The sequence below is a fragment of the Rana temporaria genome, chromosome 2 (assembly GCF_905171775.1).
Source record: "Rana temporaria chromosome 2, aRanTem1.1, whole genome shotgun sequence".
Lineage (NCBI taxonomy): Eukaryota > Metazoa > Chordata > Amphibia > Anura > Ranidae > Rana > Rana temporaria.
In genome coordinates, this window is record NC_053490.1 from 449,556,986 (window position 1) to 449,578,254 (window position 21,269).

The 21,269-nt window shown below is 43.6% G+C and overlaps 2 protein-coding genes across 5 annotated transcripts in view; one reads left to right on the top strand and one right to left on the bottom strand.

Moving 5' to 3' along the window:
* The window catches only part of SLC13A5 (solute carrier family 13 member 5), a 163,435-nt gene that overhangs the window by 67,142 nt on the left and 75,024 nt on the right, over positions 1-21,269 (bottom strand). The gene's annotated exons all lie outside the window — the stretch shown is intronic.
* LOC120927664 (phosphatidylethanolamine-binding protein 4-like) lies at positions 9,862-10,587 on the top strand. The gene has a single exon (XM_040338485.1). The coding sequence runs from the start codon at positions 9,962-9,964 to the stop codon at positions 10,559-10,561; it is 600 nt and encodes a 199-aa protein (XP_040194419.1). The 5' UTR covers positions 9,862-9,961; the 3' UTR covers positions 10,562-10,587.

Consider the following 21,269-nt stretch of genomic DNA (forward strand, 5'->3'; position numbering starts at 1 on the left):
TATAATAAGATCTATAATGAGATGACATTGTAACCTATGGTTAAATGAATGAACAATTCAATGGCTGTTAAACGACTGCGTAACCTTACAAATGCTCCCATTTATCACATAACTTAATGCTAATATACACTGACAATTCATCAGATACTGTATGTATCCATCATATAATTCACCATGTCTGCTATCAAAGAATGACCTTTGACCTTCAGAAGCCATCTTCTCACACAGAATTCCAGAAATTGCAAACATCTCATGCCACATACAAAGGAACCTATGTTTTATTCTAAGTCAATATTTCTCTTTTAAGCTTAAAAAAAGACATGTATGATGACAGAAGGAGCAAATAAAGCCATTTTGCACATAGAAAGACATATGATAGAAATGCCCAAATTTTTGACAACAAAATGAACTACCGTATATACTCGAGTATAAGCCAAGTTTTTCAGCACAATTTTTTGTGCTGAAAATGCCCCCCCACGGCTTATATTCAAGTCACCTTTTTGCACCTGATCTCCCGGACTTTAGGCACACATGTAGCCCTACTCTTCCTCTACAAGTGTGCAACGTTTTTTGTCCGGGGGACTTGCGGCCGCGGAGCAATGATTTTTCAAAGCTGGGCACCCCTTCCATAGACTCCCATGTTAAACGGTCATTTCTCCGGTGAATTTAGGGACCCTGTACCGGCTGGTCGTTAGTTCCCTGGACCCAGATCTTGGCGCACATGTAGCCCCATTTATCCTCTACAAGTGTGCAAAGTTTGTTGTCTGGAGGACCTACGGCCGCGGAGCAATGATTTTTCAAAGCTGGGCACCCCTTCCATAAACTCCCATGTTAAACGTCAGTCTAGTCATGGACACAGTGAGGCACGGGCACAGTGAGGCACGGACACAGTGAGGTACAGTGAGGCATGCAGATGGACACCCTAGGCTTATACTCGAGTCAATACGTTTTCCCAGTTTTTTGTGGTAAAATTGGGTGCCTCGGCTTATATTCGTGTCGGCTTAAACTCGAGTTTATACGGGTATGTCTTTCCAAACCCTGCAGAAACATATTTAGAATAAAGAACTATATATACATAAATATAATTCAGGTACTTATATACAGTTGTATGCTAAAGTTTAGGAACCCCTGACAATTTCCATGATGATCATTTATAAATATTTGGGTGTTTGTATCAGCAATTTCATTTTGATCTATCAAATAACTGAAGGACACGGTAATATTTCAGTAGTGAAATGAGGTTTATTGGATTAACAGAAAATGCATAATATGCATCCAAACGAAATTCTCAGGTGCATAAATTTGGGAACCCTTGTCATTTTGTTGATTTGAATACCTGTAACTACTTAGCACTGAATAATTGGAACACACAATTGGTTTGGTGAGCTCATTTAATGTGGCCAATTGCAAGTTGTTCTTCTCTTTGACTCTCCTCTGAAGAGTTGCAACATGGGGGCCGCAAAACAACTCTCAAATGACCTGAAAACAAATATTGTTCTACATTATTGTTTAGGGGAAGGCTACAAAAAGTTATCATAGAGATACAAGCTGTCAGTGTCCACTGTGCGGAACATAGTGAGGAAATGGAAGACCACAGGTAGAGTTCTTGTTAAAGCCAGAAGTGGCAGGCCACATAAAATATTGGAGAGGAAAAGGCGAAGGATGGTGAGAACGGTCAAAAACAGCCTACAGACCTCCTCCAAAGACCTACAACATCAATTTGCTGCAGATGGTGTCACTGTGCATCCTTCAACAATTCAGCGCACTTTGCACAGGGAGAAGCTGTATGAGAGAGTGATGCGAAAGAAGACTTTTCTTCACACACGCCACAAACGGAGTCGCTTGAGGTTTGCAAACGCACATTTGGACAAGCCAGCTTAATTTTGGAATAAGGTGCTGTGGACTGATGAAACAAAGATGGAGTTATTTGGTCATAACAAGGGGCGTTATGCATGGCGGCAAAAGAACACAACATTCCAAGAAAAACACTTGCCATCCACAGTAAAATTTGGTGGAGGTTCTATCATGCTGTGGGGCTGTGTGGCCAGTGCCGGTACTGGGAATCTGGCTAAAGTTGAGGGTCACAAGGATTCCATGTTGAGGAATCAGTCACAAAGTTGAAGTTACGCCGGGGCTGGCTATTTGAACAAGACAACAACCAAAAACACTGCTCAAAATCTACTCGGGAATTTATGCAGAGCAAAAAGTACAATGTTCTGGAATGGCCATCCCATTCTCCAGACCTGAATATCATTGAATATCTTTGGAGTTATTTGAAGCAGGCTGTCCATGCTCGGCAACCATCAAACCTAACTGAACGGGAGATGTTTTGTAAGGAGGAATGGTCCAAAATACATTCATCCAGAATCCAGACACTCATTACAGGCTATAGGAAGCGTCTAGAGCAGTGGTTCCCAACCTTGCTAGTCCAGTGACCCCTTGATAAAAATTTCCCAAGTTGTGGGGACCCCTAACAGTAAAATTATTTTCGTAGCATAGGTTGTCAGCACCCAAGGCAAGACAAGTAATTTGCGCCCTTAACCCACAGACATTTAGCACTCCCTGAGTCCCTTCCACTCGTACAGTATTAAAAATCCTTATGGTACATTTTAGGATGAACCATTCTCGTTGTTCTATTTTCTTTCCCTTTTATCTCTCTATCCCAATGTCTTGTTTTTTCCCCCCATCCCTCTCTCTAGCCATCTTTCTTGTTCTTTCTCTTATTTTTTCTCTCCCTTTTTTTTTTGTTGCTCCCCCTCTTTTCCTCTCCCTTCCTTGTATTCTCTGTTTTTATTACTTCTCTTACTCCTTGGTGGAGGGGGAATGGGATAAGTGGCAGTGCTGGGGGGAGTTCTGATCAGCCAACTTAAGTGCTCTTGATCAAGGTCATCTGCTGATCGGAGAACTGTAGTGGGGATATTTAATGGCAACTATAATCACAGTTAGTGTTACTCACAGTGTATCCAGCTTCACGGTCTATGACTTTGTGGTGTCTCGCAGCAGTGACACCTATGCTGAAATCAGGAGCCCCTCCCATTTCACATTCCTCACCAGTCAGCTGACCTCTAGTCTCTGCCACCCAGCCATGCCTTTCCTGTCACTCCAGTGTGAAAGCCCAAGTGCTTCCACACTGGAGCGGTGCACTTGCAAGACGTTAGAAAAACTCCTGAAAGCATGTTTGGGGTGGTTTAGGAGTGGTGTATACACCGCTCCTAAAACGCCCTGCCCATTGAAATCAATGGGCAGCGCTGCTAAAATTAGCTGCACTTTATCGCCAACGCCCGCACCTCCCCAGTGGGAAAGTAGCCATACTGTATAGTATACATTTACATCAGTCCCTGCCCTCAAGGAGCTTACAATCTAAGGTCCCTAACACACATTCATACATACACATGCTAGGGCCAATTTAGACAGGAGACAATTAACCAACCAGCATGTCTTTGGAGTGTGAGGGGGAAACCAGAGTATCCGAAGGAAACCCAGGCAGGCACAGGGAGAACTCTGTGCAGGTAGTACCGTTGTTGGGATTCCAACCAATGACTGTAGTGCTGCTAGGCAGAAGTGCTCACCACTTAGCCATTGTCTATATGTGTACTGCATAAAGTAATATATATATATATATATATATATATATATATATATATTTTTTATAGGTAACTATGGGCCAGATTCACAAAAGAGATATGACGGCGTATCTCCTGATACGCCGTCGTATCTCTGTTTTAGGGTCTTCCTAACTATGCGACTGATTCATAGAATCAGTTACGCATAGTTAGCCCTAAGATCCGACAGGTGTAATTGAATTACACTGTCGGATCTTAGGATGCAATACCTCGGCCGCCGCTGGGGGGGAGTTCGCGTCGTAAACCAGCGTCAGGTATGCAAATTAGTAGTTACGCCGATCCACGATGGTTCGTTACGTCGCTGCTAGTCTAACTTCCCGTCGCAAAGTTAGTTGTCGTTTTAGCTGGCCTAACTTTACACAGCCCACGTATGTGCTGTATAAAGTATGGCCGTCGTTCCCGCATCGAAATTTAAAAAATGTTTCTTCTTGCGTAAGACGTCCGGGAATACGAAAGTACGCTACGCACGTCGCCGTTCGAAAAAATGACGTCGCTTCACGCAAAGCACGGCGGGAATTTCAAAACGGAGCATGCGCAGTAGGTCCAGCGCGGGAGCGCGCCTAATTTAAATGGTACACGCCCCTTTGAATTACGCGGGCTTACGCCGGCGTAAGTTTTCATGCAAGTGCTTGGTGAATCAGGCACTTGCGATGAAAACTTGCGGCGTTGTAACGTATCTATGATACGTTACGCCGCCGCAGTTCTATGTGAATCTGGGCCTATATTTCTAAAGGCGCTATTGACATAAAATTCGCACCACATGTCGGAATAAACCCATGCATTCCATACATACAAGGAAAACAAAACAAATACGTTCCGTAATTACATTATGTGTAATAAAATGGAATGACACAGGGAAAAAGTATTGAACACATGAAGAAAGGGAGGTGCAAAAAAGGCATGGAGAGCCAAGACACAAGCTGAAATCTATCAGCTATTAGAAAGCAATCCTGTCCCTTGTCAGTGCAAATTAATATCAGTTGGTTCATGGGATTGCAAGCAGCCCACACCCCAAACCGCACAATTTTCCTCCCATACAGCCATAAAATAAACACACAACATACCTTAGATACTCGAGTAAAACGCGACCGGAATATAAGCAGAGGCACCTAATTTTACCACAAAAAAAATGGGGAAAACATATTGACTTAAGTATAAGCCTAGAGTGGGAAATAAAGCAGCTACTGGTAACCAATTCCCATCTGCAGTCTCACTGTGCCCATTTACAGCCTCACTGTGCCCATTTGCAGCCTCACTGTGCCCATCTGCAGCCATTTGCAGCCTCAGCTTGTTTACGGTCTCTCGCTGTCCACTGTACTGTCGGGTTTGAGTCACGGGTACAACAAAATAGCGGCAACTCCGAAAAACACTGCAGGCCACTGTTAGACCTCTAGTGGCGGATCGCCAGCGCTATCCAGACCTTTAGAGGCAGTCGCAGCAACAACTCAAAGTGGCCCCAGAGAGATCGGAGAGCAGTAAGTGGGACCCTCACTTGAGTATAAGCCGAGGGGGGCTTTTTCAGCCTATAAAAATGTGCTGAAAAACTCAGCTTATACTCAAGTATATACGGTAAATTTTGGCAGATAATGGGTTTATTGGTTTGCAATTAAACATCCAAAATTCATGAATATTTATTAATTATTTATTCAGCCAAAATAAAGTAAATAGTCTATATAAGCTCAGTTATTGGAACTCGAGCCATATTGAACTAAAAGAATATTAAATGTCCCCCCTAGCAATCCAGGGTGAACAACCACAGACGTACCAGCGACAAGGGTGGGGAGGAAGGGTAGCTCTTTTGCCAAGGCTTGACCAACTGCGCAAATAACTGGGAGCTCTTCCCTATTTATAGGGCTCCCCAGAAATTCTAGAATCTTCCATGAAATCTTATTGCCCAAAAATTCACCTAAAAAATTTAAAGAGACAGTAAGATATATAATAATAATACTATATAAATTAACATTACACTTGCGGAGACTGCCACAAGCCCATTAAGGCGGGCCCAAATAGATGTTCCGTCCTTTTACATTCTCAACTGATGGCCTATAAAGGTTTGTCTCATTACCAAGATGGCATACAAGAAACATCACATGATGGGTAAAAGTAAAGAGCTCTCTCAAGACCTTTGCAACCTTATTATTGCAAAACATACTGAAGGATTTCTAAACTTCTGAACGTTTCAGTAAACACTGTTTGGGTCATAATCCAGAAGTGGAAAGAACATAATTTCATCATAAACCAGCAACAACCAGGTGCTCCTCGCAAGATTTCTGACAGAGGAGTGAAAAGAATTATCAGAAGAGTGGTCCAAGAGCCAAAGACCACTTGTGGAGAGCTTAAGACCTGAAATTAGCAGGCACAGTTATTTTAAAGAAATCAATAAGCAATGCACTTAAATACCATAACCTGTACGCTCACCACTCAAGACTCGATTTTGAAGCTCGTTTAAAGTTTTCTGCACAACATTTAGACAAGCCTGTGAAATACTGGGAGAATATAGTCTGGTCAGTTGAGACCAAAATTGAACTCTTTGGATGCCACACCATGTTTGGAGGTCAAATGGCACTGCACATCACCCCAAAACACCTCCATACCAACAGTGAAGTTTGGAGGTGGGAACATCATGGTGTGGGACTGTCTTTCAGTATACAGTACTGGCAAACTTCATATAATTGAAGGAAGGATGAATGGAAAAATGTACCAAGACATTTTTGATAAAAATCTGCTGCCATCTACCAGGATGATGAAGATGAAACGATGGTGGACATTTCAGCAAGACAATGATCTCAAACACAAAGCTAAGGAACCTCTCAACTGGTTTCAAAGAAAGAAAGAAATTAAAAGCAGATAGAATGGCCCAGCCAATCACCTGACTTGAATCCAACAGAAAATCTATAGAAAAGAACTAAAGATCCGAGTTCATAGAAGAGGCCTACAGAACCTTCAAGATTTGAAGACTGTTTGTGTGGAAGAATGGGCCAAAATAACACCTGAGCAATGCTTGTGACTAGTTTCTCCACACAGGGGGCGTATGAAGCTGTCAAAGGATTTTGTACAAAGTATTAAATAAATTTCAGTTATCGTGTCCAACACTTTTTCCATTCCATTTTATTACACATAACTTATTTTCTGAACTGATTTAATTTTGGTTTCTTTGTATGTATGGATTGCCTGGGTTGGTAGGGACATGTGGTGAAAATGTCATGTCAATAGCACCTTTAGAAATATATTTACCTTGGAAAATGGTGATGTGTTCAATACTTATTTTACCAGCTTTATCAATGTATACCGTGTATGGATACTCCAGGGTAGAGATGTCAAAATCAAAATCATTGAACCAAACTGGGACTGAATCTTCAAGGTGGCCACATTCCTTCATGACCAGGCCATTTTGTACGCAAATTCAATTTTTATATATTTTTTTTCCCACACAAACATAGCTTTCTTTTGGTGGTATTTGATGACCACTGTTTTAATTTTTTCTGCTATATTAGAGTCGGTTCACACTAGGGCGACACGACTTCCAGCGCGACTTTCAGAGGCGACTCCGACACGACTTGAGCATGAACGACAGGGCGATCTGGGGCGATTCACAACACGACTTGAAGTCGTCTCCAGGACAGGAGACTTTCCAGTGGCAAATCAAACAACAATCAGCTCTAGGGGAGGGAGGGGGAGGGAGAGGTTTGCCTGAGAAATGCATGTTATCTTCCTGGAAAGTCGCTTCAGTTAAGACAGTGATCAGACTTGGATCAGACTTCCATTGAAATCAATGGGTACAAATCGCCTACAAGTTGGATTGAAGTAGTACAGGAACTTCTTTTGAAGTCGGAGCGACTCGAGTCGTGTGTATTAAAACCGCTCCCATTTTCTACTTTGTTATAAAACATTAAAATATAAATTAAATATTAAAATATAAATATAAAATCTGCCACATGTCTTTGGTAAAAAAAAAGTCCCAATAAGTGTATATTAATTTGTTTATGTGAAAGTTATAGCGTCTACAAATGATGGTATACACTGTATATATTTGAAAATGTATCAATCCTGATCTGCTAAGAGTCGGTTCACACTAGGGCGACACGACTTCCAGCGCGACTTTCACAGGCGACTCCGACACGACTTGAGCATGAACCACAGGGCGATCTGGGGCGATTTACAACACGACCTGAAGTCGTCTCCAGGACAGGAGACTTTCCAGTGGCCAATCAAACAACAATCAGCTCTAGGGGAGGGAGAGGTTTTCCTGAGAAATGTATGTTATCTTCCTGGAAAGTCGCTTCAGTTAAGACAGTGATCAGACTTGGAGGCGACTTCTATTGAAATCAATGGGTACAAATCGCCTACAAGTCGGATCGAAGTAGTACAGGAACTTCTTTTGAAGTCGGAGCGACTTGAGTAGTGTGTATTAACACCGCTCCCATTCACTTGCATTGTTTTTCTCGATAGCGCGACTTGGGACCACTTGAGGCGACTTCAAGTCGGATCCCAAGTCGCCCCAGTATGAACCGGCTCTCACAGTCTCATTTTGTTTTCCTTAAAATCCAGGACAGTACAAATTCCCTTTAGATTACCCCGTTTTGGAAAGTAGACAGTCTGAGGTATTTATTAAGAGGTATGGCAATTTTTTGTTGCAAGTTTTTTGGCACACTCTTTTGGAAAATGAAGAAATTGTATTTGTTTTACTTACTGTCACCATGCAGCACCATCATGTGACTAATGTGGTAGTGATCAGGGATACTGACCGGTGACAGTATTTAAAAAATTTTTTTTTAATAATTTTTAACATTTTTTTTTTTTTATGATTCACAATTTATTTTTATTTTTTACATACTCTCATCAGAGTAGTTCAGTGTCACTGTAGTAACCGTGGTGGTGGTTTTTTTTTTCACTTTGATTGCTGTCACAATGATTACTAGTGATCTGTGATTGGCTACAGATAATCACATGGTACTTGTGATTTGATTGGCCCAGGTATCATGTGACAGTTGTGGGCCAATCACAGCATAACTCAATAGGTAACACGGCTGTTGTGATTGAAATTTATAACAGCAGCGGTCAACACCGGTCACAGACAAATGCTGCGCGAGTGCGGAATGCTGCACGCTCCTAACTCGGAACAGACTTCAAGGCATACATGTGTATGTGTGATCCAGCCTGCTCATGGCAGCCACCCCCAGTAAATGTACTTTGGGCTGTCGGCAAGTGGTTACTATGAACCTGGCATTATTTCTACCGAGAGCTGCTCCTACTTACAGTAATTGCAGAAAAAGATTGCACTTCGGAAAAAAAATTATAGTAAAATTGCAAGTCAATATTTTAATCCTACGAAAAGGGACCATTAGTGCCGATTCACACAGGGGTGACCTGTAAGTTGACTTGTCAGCCTGACAAGTCACGATCCATTCAGTACAATGGAACTGTTCTAATAGGAGCGACTCAAGTCAAGGACAACATTTCCACCTTTGTCTGGTGGTTTTATTATGATTGATTCATTGTTACGCAGGGATTTCAAGACTCTATATTCATCTGGACACATGTTTTGAGGAGTATTTTTCTTACATGATGGTTTGCATTCTTTTAATGTTTGTTTCAAAAAAATAGCCACGCTCCGTTTTAGAAAAAGTTTCCTTTACTACCTTGGGGCGACTTCGGAGCGGCTTGCATGGACTTTGATTAAATAAGTCATTTGCAAGCTGCGCTGAGCGGCTAAAGAGTTGGACAACTTTGAAGCCACCCCTGTGTGAACCGACACTTAAACACTTCCTAATGTATTTAGCTGAAAAAATTATGTAAGGAAGTGTAAATTATCATCCAGCCCATAAAACACCAGTTGGCATGCCTGTTCTGAAGCCTCGTACACACGGACGGTTTTCCCAACGGGAAAACTACGAGGATAGCTTTTGACTGGGAATCCCGGCTGTGTGTATGCTCCCTTGCAGTTTTTTCGAAGGGAAAACTGCCAAAAACCGCCAGACTTTTCCCCAGCGTTTTTTGGCAGTTTTCCTATGGGAAAAACTGTGAGGGAGCATACACATGGTCGGGATTCCCGACCAAAGCTCTCATCAGAGTTTTCCCGAGCAGGTTCTCGGCTTTCCCCTCTGGATTTTCGTGTGGAACTTTTCCCATTGGAAATCCCGCACATGTGTACGAGGCATAGGGGTTGAAACGGGTCAAAAACATGTTTATTGTACTTTGTACCCCCTCCCCCCCTGGGCTGGCACTTATCCATCACCAACATTTTTTCTTCTTGTTCTAGGTGTTTTTCCGGTTTTTACCTATCATCAGGGCAACTAAGGCTGCTTTACACCATCAGACTGCGTGGAGCTCTTGCTAAAATGGCAAAGAAGTGGTTTGTAAGCTTGTTCTTCTTATCATTGACATCCTTTGTGTTATCTCATCCTATTTCATGTGACTTTGATCGTGTCTTTGGAGTTGATGCTCACTTTTGTTCTGGTAATCTCCATGTTATCTACCCAAATATGAGAGATGTATCCTGCATGTACATACCCAACTGCTACGAGTATTCCCGAAGCTTGATTAACGTCTGGGGAGCACCGCAAATTAAATTTCATGATGCCAGGCCAGAATACCTGTACACCTTAATTATGGTGGATCCTGATGCACCCAACAGAGCCAAGCCAATACACAGATTTTGGAGACACTGGTTGGTCACAGATATCCTAGGTAAAGATCTTCAAAATGGAGTTGTTACTGGAATTATTCAATCTAAGTATTATCGTCCAAAACCACTGCATCTTACCGGATTCCATAGATACCAGTTCCTAATCTACAAGCAACATCCTAAGGTGTCTCCATCTCTCCTACCCAGTGAAAGAACTCTGGCCTCCTGGGATGTAGCTGCTTTTGTCAATCGATCCAGGCTGGGTGATCCTGTGGCTACGACACAGTTCTTGGCCATGAATCCCAATTCATAGAATCCCATAAATGTTTCTGACCATTACTCTGTGTTATGTTATCATAAGTATATTGGGTACCAAGTAGGGTTGCACTGATACCGTTTTTTTGCCGGTTAGTGAAAGTACAGACAATTCTCCTTTAACCACTTAACGACCGCCGCATGTACATATACGTCGGCAGAATGGCACGGACAGGCACATGTATGTACCTGTACGTGCCTGCCTTGAAGTGGGTCGGGGGTCCGATCGAGACCCCCACGGTACATGCGGCGGTTTCGTTGGCTCTGGGAGCGATCCGGGATGAGGGGGCGGCTGTTCGTTTCTGGCCACCCCCTCGCGATCGCTCCCAGCGGATCATTTTCCGCCTCTGCTTGTGTAACTGTAAACACAGGCAGAGGAAGTGATGTCATCTCTCCTCGTCGGTCTTTTCATCCGACACAGAGGAGAGAAGACATCCAACAGTGAGTTGCACCAAGCACCACACTGACACCAGTACACACAGGTACATAAACACCCCCAGTCACCCCCAGATCACCCCCCTGTCACAGTGTCACTGATTGCAGTGATCATTTATTTTCTGATCACTGCATTTAGTGTCATTTGTGACAGAAAAAAAAAGTGTTAGGGACATTAGCCTTAGGCCCCTTTAGGTCCAGGGTAGCCCCCCCCCCCCTAATAAAGGTTTAACCCCTTGATCACCGCCCTAGTTAACCCTTTCACCCCCTATTGCCAGTGTCACTAAGCGATTGGTTTTCTGATCGCTGTATTAGTGTCGCTGGTGCCGCTAGGTAGCTAGTTATTTTTTGAGGTTCGCTGCCAGGTTTTTATAGCGTTAGGTACCCCCATAAATTTTCTAAATAAAAGTTTTAACCCCTGATTGCCCCTAGAGTTAACCCTTTCACCAGTGATCACCGTATAAGGCCCGGTACACACGGGCAAACATGTACGATGAAACCAGTCCGTCGGACCGTTTTCACCGTACATGTCTGCCAGAGGGCTTCTGTACGATGGCTGTACTAACCATCGTACAGAAGTCCGCGCGTAAACCATACGCGGGGCGTGTCCGCGTCGATGACACGGCGATGTGGGCGGGCCTGCCATTTAAAGGCTTCCACGCTTTAAATGGACACATGTCGCATTGGACACATGTGCCCGGGTTTCCACGAACCGGAAACCCGGGCACACTCGCATGAAGTCATTCGACGCATGCGAGGGACGGCGGGCGCTCGGACATGTACGGTAGGTCTGTACTGACGACCGTACATGTCCGAGCGGGCAGGATTCCAGCGGACGGTTTTAAAACACGTCCAGGAATATTTGTCTGCTGGGAAAAGGCCCGGCGGGCAAATGTTTGCTGGAATTCGGCCCGCACGCGTCTACACACGACCAAACATGTATGCTGAAACTGGTCCGCGGACCAGTTTCAGCATACATGTTTGGTCGTGTGTACGGGGCCTTAGTGTCACTGGTGATGCTGGTTAGCCAGTTAGTTATTTAGGTTCGCCGCCAGGTTTTTAGAAAGCGTCAGGTACCCCCATATATTACCTAATAAAGGTTTTAACCCCCTGATTGCCCCCTAGTTAACCCTTTCACCAGTGATCACCGTATAAGTGTTACGGTTGACGCTGGTTAGTTAGTTTGCTGTTTATAGCATCAGGGCACCCGCCGTATATAACCCAATAAAGGTTTAATCCCCTGATCGCCCGGCGGGTGATATCAATTAAATTTTAGCATCAGTCAGGGTCTGCGTCGCCCCAGGCAGCGTTAGGTTAGTGCCAGTAACGCTTACACCCACGCGCAAAGCATATACCCCCCTTACTGGTATAGTATCTCAACGGATACCCGCTAGCACCTGCGTTTTGCCCCTCCGCCCAGCCCAACCCGCAGTATTGATCGATCACTGTCACTTCCAAAACACAACACACATAACTGCAGCGTTCGCAGAGACAGGCCTGATCCCTGCGATCGCTAACAGTTTTCTTTGGAAGCGTTTTCTACGTAGGGTTGCCACCTGTCCGGTTTTGACCTGGACAGTCCGGGTTTGGACACATGTGCCCGGGTTTCCACGAACCGGAAACCCGGGCACACATATCAACTGTCCTGTGGCAGCCGGATCTCTGGCTCCGGCCGCAACAAACATCTAGAGGGGGCGGGCGCATGCCGTGATCATCCCGGGCGGCGTGCGGCTATCAATGTACACTGCCTAAACATCGGTGGCACGGTGAGCTTTGTGTGTCTGAGCCCAGCTCAGCAAAGGGCAGCGGCGGGTGTCCTGTGGTTGGCCGAGCAGGCTGCATGTGACATGTCATGTGCCGCTGTGCGGGACGTGATGGATCGGACGGCGCGGCGGACATGAGGGATGTGGGATGTGATGAAGGATTCGCCTAGAGCCGTAGCTACTAGTCAGTGGTCACATGTGGATGCAGGGCTGTCTGTGTATAATCACGCCTGCCCTGCATGCTCCAGAGTCCTAACCCGCGCTGTGTCACTGTCTTCTAAAGGTCTGTCTCTCATCTGCTCTGTCAGCCTCTCTCTCTGTCCTGCCCCCCCACTCTCTCTCTGTCCTGCCCCCCCACTCTCTCTCTGTCCTGCCCTCCCACTCTCTCTCTGTCCTGCCCCCCCACTCTCTCTCTGTCCTGCCCCCCCACTCTCTCTCTGTCCTGCCCCCCTTCCTCTCTCTCTGTCCTGCCCCCTCCCTCCCTCTCTCTGTCCTGCCCCCTCCCTCTCTCCTGCCCCCTCCCTCTCTCCTGCCCCCTCCCTCTCTGCCCTGCCCTGCCCTGCCCTGCCCTTTCTCTCTCTCTCTGTCCTGCCCCCTCCCTCTCTCTCTCTGTCCTGCCCCCTCCCTCTCTGTCCTGCCCCCTCCCTCTCTGTCCTGCCCCCCTCCCTCTCTGTCCTGCCCCCCTCCCTCCCTCTCTCTCTCTCTCTCTGTCCTGCCCCCTCCCTCCCTCTCTCTCTCCTGCCCCCTCCTTCTATCTGTCCTGCCCCCTCCCTCTCTCTCTGTCCTGCCCCCTCCCTCTCTCTCTCTCCTGACCCCTCCCTCTCTCTCTCTCCTGACCCCCCCTCTCTCTCTCCTGACCCCCCCTCTCCCCCCCCCTGCCTCTCTCTCTCTCCTTACCCTTTTTTACCTACCTATAAATTTCTAACAGCAGCCCTGTGAGTGAATGCTCCAGCTCCCACACTTCCCGACTCTCGGTAAGGCAGTCTAATGGGGGTCTTTCAGGGCAGGGGGCACTGATGGGAGGTCCCTGATCTAATCATGGGGGGGGGCTATATAAGGGAAGGGGAATCTGAGCTAATGGGGAGAGTCTGTGGGGAGGGGGGTTCGGACTGCTGTTGACCACTTAGAGACCCCCCATTATATCAGCACCCCCCTACTTGGAGACCTCTATTAGATAAGGGGAACTCTTTATATAAGCACCCCCTTTAGAGACCCACATTATGATATAAGGATCAGTGTGTCCTTATATCACCCCCCTCTTTAGAGACACACATTATTTCACAGTTCCATTACATCAACACCCCCTTAGAGACTGCTCTCTAAAGAGAACCTGATATAGGGGACTCGGATATAAAAAAAAATGTCTAAAAAACAAAAATGTAATGATTATTATATTAATTCAAATGTTAAAAAACGAATTGTGAATGATGGTGGAATTACAAAGGGGGGGTGATACTGACCCCTGTATTATGACGCCTAGGATTGACACCTGTCCGGGGTCCACATGAATAGCTCTGGTTTTGAATCATGTGTCTGGATTTCAGTCTGCCTAAAACCCAGACACATTATTCAGACTGGACTGTGGCTTCCCATGTAACCGAGATAGTCATATACAAATCTGTTGCCACCTGTTAAAATTAACCACACCAAATGTTTTCCTCCAGGTCTTTAAAATCTTATAGAGTATAGCACAAAAAAAATTTGCAATGCGCCGCTAAAGTGTTCGGGTTTGGCTTGAAGAAAAGGTGGCAACCCTATTTCTACGTTTGCTGACAGTCAGGTGCTTTTTTTACCTGTGAATCATCACTAGTGTACGACTAAATTTAGAGCCCAAAATGGCAAAGCGAATGTACACTATAGTGTGCAGAGGCCTACAGGTTTCTGAGCCAGACAGATAGTGAAGAGGAGGTCACGCATCTGTCAGATTCTGGCTCAGAATACGATCCTGTATATGACAGCGACTTCATGCCAGATAGCTCTGACGACAAAGTTGTGGTCCCTGCTAAGGCCAGGCGTACCCGACCCCGTTCTGATATTGTTGAGCAGCAAAAACCCGCAGGACCCTTGTATGGAGCAGAGAAGTACTAGTGCCGCTATTCCTTCTGGTGAACTGGCAAGCACCAGCTGCCTAGTACACCCTGGTCGTTCATCCAGCACTGCAGTATCACGTGGTGACGTGGCGAGTCCCATAAGTGCAGTTCAAGCTGGCGAGGTGGCAAGCACAAGTAGTGTCCCGCTACCACAGAGAAAAAGACAAAGACAGGCCCGTCATGCCCATAGTGCCCTTCCTGCAGAATTCGCCTATCCTGATTGGGTCCCCACCACTTCTGCAGAACCCGTACTTCCCCCATTCACTGGCCAACCCGGTATTCAGGTAGATACAGCTGATTTTACGTCACTTGATTTTTTTTCGCTGTATTTCTCGGAAGATCTCTATAGATCTATTGTGGACCAGAGTAATTTATATGCTGATACTTACATCGCCGCTAATCCCCAGTCCGTCCTTGCCAGAGAATGGAAACCACTTACGGTTTCTGAATTTAAGACCTTTCTGGGCCTTATCCTCAACATGGGCATACACCAATTTCCGAAGTCCACACCACCATATGCCCACATTCTCTGCTTGCATGGCCAGGAAACGATACAAGGCGATCCTGCGGTTCTTGCATTTCAGTGACAATGCACTTTGTCGTCCACATGGAGACCCTGAATTTGACCGGCTCTACAAAATTCGACCCCTCGTAAACCATTTCAATGAACGTTATGCAGCCTTGTTTAATCCCCAGCAAGTTGTCTGCGTTGATGAGTCCCTGATTAGATTTTCTGGCTGCTTGTCTTTCAAGCAGTACCTTCCCAGCAAGCGTGCCAGATACGGGGTCAAGCTCTATAAGCTTTGTGACAGGGCAACAGGCTACACATGGAGCTTTAGGGTTTATGAGGGCAAAGATAGTGAGGTAGAGCCGGAGGGTTGCCCAGATTACATGGGGAGCGCTGGCAAGATTGTGTGGGACTTGGTGTCACCATTATTCGGAAAGGGGTACCACTTATACGTGGACAATTATTACACCAGCGTGCCACTTTTTAGTCACTTGTTTGATCGTCAGATTGGAGCATGTGGCACCGTGCGACCTAATCGCCGGGGCTTTCCCCAGCGGCTTGTAGATTACCGTCTTAGACTGGGGGCGAGAGCCTGCTGCAGGTGTAATAATTTACTCGCTGTAAAGTGGTGGGACAATAAGAATGTTTTTGTTCTTACCACCCTTTATGCAGACTTGACAGTACAAATTCGTACGGCGGCTGGTCTTGTGGAGAAATCCCTCTGTGTCCACGAATATAACAAAAATATGGGAGGGGTGGACCTCAACGACCAGTTGATGGCGCCGTATCATATTGCCCATAAGGCGAGACGCTGGTACAAAAAAGTGTCTCTATATTTATTTCAATTGACTTTACTGAATGCTTATGTCTTATACAAAGCTTCAGGACGGAATGGATCCTTCCTTACATTCCAGGATGAGATCATCTTTGAACTCCTGTATCCAGGCGGTTCTGCACCTCACCATCCCCTACCAAATGCAGTAAGCCGACTGCATGAGAGGCATTTTTCCGTATGTCCTCGAGAGTACCCCTACCCAACGAGCCCCCCAAAGAAGATGTCGTGTCTGTACTAAGCGCGGATATAGGCGTGACACCCATTATTTTTGTCCCCGCTGTCCTGCCGATCCTGGTCTTTGTATTGGTGAATGTTTTTAACGCTTCCACACACTAGTGAAGTATTAGCGTAGGGTAAAACATTTCACAGGCTAGGCACACTTACACAGGATCTCCCAAGATGCCATCGCATTTTGAGAGACCCAAACCTGGAACCGAAAAGTTGAACAGTTACAGTTACAAAAAAAAGTGTTAAAAAAAAAAAGTAGAAAATAAAAACACAAAAAAATATAAAATAAAAAAAACAAAAATAGTTGTCATTTTATTGTTCTCTCCCTCTCTATTCTCTCTCTATTGTTCTCTTTTTTACTGTATTCTATTCTGCAAAGTTTTATGGTTATGTTTTTTCATGCTTGCTTTTCAGGTATGTAATTTACTTTACTGTTTTCAGGTGAGCCATTCAGCTGTTGCGCGGACTTATTTATCTTGACAGCAACAGCGTTTGCTCCCACGATATATAAAGCCGCAACTCCAGTGCTGTAGGAGGTGATTCCACCACCACTTTAAAAAAAGAGCATATATGCCGAAGCATGGGGGCATTAGGGGCGGAGGAGTGATTTTGCTCCTAATGCCGCGTACATACGGTCGACATTCCTACGGAGTTTTCCCCGTGGAAAAGTCTGACTGTGTGTATGCGGCATAACATTTTATGCCGCGTACATACGATCGAAATTCCGATGGAGGCTTGCCTGTAGAAAAGTCAGACCGTGTGTACGCGGCATAACATTTTTACGGTAGGATGCCCCCGTGCTTCGGCATATATATATTTTAGGCACAGGTTGTGTTAAAATAAATAATAATTTTTACTATGTTTTTTTTTTGGTATTTGCTTTGCAGGTATGGTATGATCTTACTGTTATACTGTAATGTTACTTTGTTTTAATGTTAACCATCATTTGCTTAGCAGGTACTAAAGTGACAGTGCTTATGCGCTACTATAGACACTCAATGAAAAACCCTAAACAAAGTGTATCAATAAATTGCTGCAAAACCTAAAGTGTTTACAATACACAAATATATAAATGAAAAAGGTGAAGGGTTCTGCGCAACCTAGCACGCAGACATGGTGAAGGTGCTAAGTATAAATAAATAAATAAATAAATATAAATACTAATCAATGTTACCACAAACACGAGCAAAAAACAGCTCAATCCAATCCAGTGAAGAAGTGTAAGTGTCCAAACGGAAAATAGTACTATCTATACAATGTGCATAAAAATGTCCGATATAATATGCAGTGAATATATAAAAAATTAATTAAAAATTAATAGTATATACATATAAAAATCAATATATAAATGTATATAGTGAAGTCTCTAGCCGTGAAAGAGTGTCCATTCATAAGATGAGAAGTAAATCAATAAATAAATCAATCTGGTGATCCCGTGCTAATATTGATGCTTCAAACAAACACAAGCTGCCAGAAGAGATGTGGCTGATGTGATCACAGGGTAATTCAATAGATAGTGTTGATAGATGGATGTAATAATCCCTCCCCGAGCTCCCGGGACTCTTACCTCCGCACAGATAATCAAGTGCATCCACTATATGTATCTCGACCGGGCCTCCTTGTATACGCTCCACTAATCCTCATTAGATCTCCATGACAGGGTCCTCTCATCCATCCAAACCATTAGTGTGTCCAGGAGAGTAAGCAGGGGAAACACAAAAACAAAGGAGGGGACTCCAATCGTGAAGTAGTAAGCACAAGCTAATTATTTATTAGAAAGGGAAAAATGCTGCGCTTACATGTGTTCAAAAATATGACAGCACGGAACTATTTTTAAAAACGAGCGGCGTTTCAAGCGCCTGTATACGTCACTCCAGGTGTACGTCCTCCCGTCCAATCCCTACGCGTTACGACACGTGTCACGTGTCTTCATCTGGGGAATCTGATTGGCGGTTGTGGTAGTGTTTATGTACCCGAGTGACCGGAAGTACTGGCGTGGCCATTTTATTGGAGTCCAGAATGTAACCCATATATTGTCCATTCATTACAATGCATAGCAGAGAGCATCACTAAATATGACGCTACAACTTACAATCACTGAATTGTGAGGTCTCGTCTGCCAGCAATGCTACAATGGTGAATCATATTAATCACAAAAGGGAGAGAATGGAAAGCGCATACATACACATTATATGATGTGCAGAAATAGCAATATACATATCGGTCCGTTGGCAATATTTTATATTAGCCACAGGTTAAGACCAGCAGGAACGTCATCCATGATAGCGCTTATCATATAGATGTCTATAATTACATCAATAGTATAAATAAGCTTCTTGCATTAATGTATATCAAAAAACCTACATGTGCCATACATTTAAATAATTAGAAATGTTTTTAAAACTTTATGTATATAAAGGCCGGTAACTGGTAGAGAAAAATACCCTTATAGACGTCTCTACATGGTAAAATAGATATATATATATATATATACACAGCACAGTGCACTATACATATATAAATAAAAATAATAGTATTTTTAAAAAATTATATAAAATATATAGTTAAAAGATTAAAACAAGGGTATATATAATATAATATAGGGAGGTCGCACACCTAGTTTGTCGCATGATAGTCAACATCTATGCGTAATATAACATCAATATGAATAATCACAGTAGTAAATATGCAATAAAAATATTAAAAATAGAAAAAACTTCAAAATGTTGTACAGTATATGAGATCAGAAATTACTTAAGAAGCAGTTGAGGTCAAATTCGACATTCATTCCTCCTGGTACTAATGTTCGCATACGATCGTATGCGAACATTAGTACCAGGAGGAATGAATGTCGAATTTGACCTCAACTGCTTCTTAAGTAATTTCTGATCTCATATACTGTACAACATTTTGAAGTTTTTTCTATTTTTAATATTTTTATTGCATATTTACTACTGTGATTATTCATATTGATGTTATATTACGCATAGATGTTGACTATCATGCGACAAACTAGGTGTGCGACCTCCCTATATTATATTATATATACCCTTGTTTTAATCTTTTAACTATATATTTTATATAATTTTTTAAAAATACTATTATTTTTATTTATATATGTATAGTGCACTGTGCTGTGTATATATATATATATATCTATTTTACCATGTAGAGACGTCTATAAGGGTATTTTTCTCTACCAGTTACCGGCCTTTATATACATAAAGTTTTAAAAACATTTCTAATTATTTAAATGTATGGCACATGTAGGTTTTTTGATATACATTAATGCAAGAAGCTTATTTATACTATTGATGTAATTATAGACATCTATATGATAAGCGCTATCATGGATGACGTTCCTGCTGGTCTTAACCTGTGGCTAATATAAAATATTGCCAACGGACCGATATGTATATTGCTATTTCTGCACATCATATAATGTGTATGTATGCGCTTTCCATTCTCTCCCTTTTGTGATTAATATGATTCACCATTGTAGCATTGCTGGCAGACGAGACCTCACAATTCAGTGATTGTAAGTTGTAGCGTCATATTTAGTGATGCTCTCTGCTATGCATTGTAATGAATGGACAATATATGGGTTACATTCTGGACTCCAATAAAATGGCCACGCCAGTACTTCCGGTCACTCGGGTACATAAACACTACCACAACCGCCAATCAGATTCCCCAGATGAAGACACGTGACACGTGTCGTAACGCGTAGGGATTGGACGGGAGGACGTACACCTGGAGTGACGTATACAGGCGCTTGAAACGCCGCTCGTTTTTAAAAATAGTTCCGTGCTGTCATATTTTTGAACACATGTAAGCGCAGCATTTTTCCCTTTCTAATAAATAATTAGCTTGTGCTTACTACTTCACGATTGGAGTCCCCTCCTTTGTTTTTGTGTTTCCCCTGCTTACTCTCCTGGACACACTAATGGTTTGGATGGATGAGAGGACCCTGTCATGGAGATCTAATGAGGATTAGTGGAGCGTATACAAGGAGGCCCGGTCGAGATACATATAGTGGATGCACTTGATTATCTGTGCGGAGGTAAGAGTCCCGGGAGCTCGGGGAGGGATTATTACATCCATCTATCAACACTATCTATTGAATTACCCTGTGATCACATCAGCCACATCTCTTCTGGCAGCTTGTGTTTGTTTGAAGCATCAATATTAGCACGGGATCACCAGATTGATTTATTTATTGATTTACTTCTCATCTTATGAATGGACACTCTTTCACGGCTAGAGACTTCACTATATACATTTATATATTGATTTTTATATGTATATACTATTAATTTTTAATTAATTTTTTATATATTCACTGCATATTATATCGGACATTTTTATGCACATTGTATAGATAGTACTATTTTCCGTTTGGACACTTACACTTCTTCACTGGATTGGATTGAGCTGTTTTTTGCTCGTGTTTGTGGTAACATTGATTAGTATTTATATTTATTTATTTATTTATTTATACTTAGCACCTTCACCATGTCTGCGTGCTAGGTTGCGCAGAACCCTTCACCTTTTTCATTTTTGCTTAGCAGGTACGCCATTCAGTTGCAGCGCGGATTTATTTAGGGTGACAGCAACAGCATTTGCTCCCACGATATATAAAGCCACGACTCCAACGCTGTAGGAGGTGATTTCACCACCACAGTTAAAAAAAGAGCATATATGCCGAAGCATGGGGGCATTAGGGGCGGAGGAGCGATTTTGCTCCTAATGCTGCGTACATACGGTTGACATTCCTACGGAGGCTTTCCCGTGGAAAAGTCTGACCATGTGTACACGGCATAACTTTTTTGCGGGAGGATGCCCCC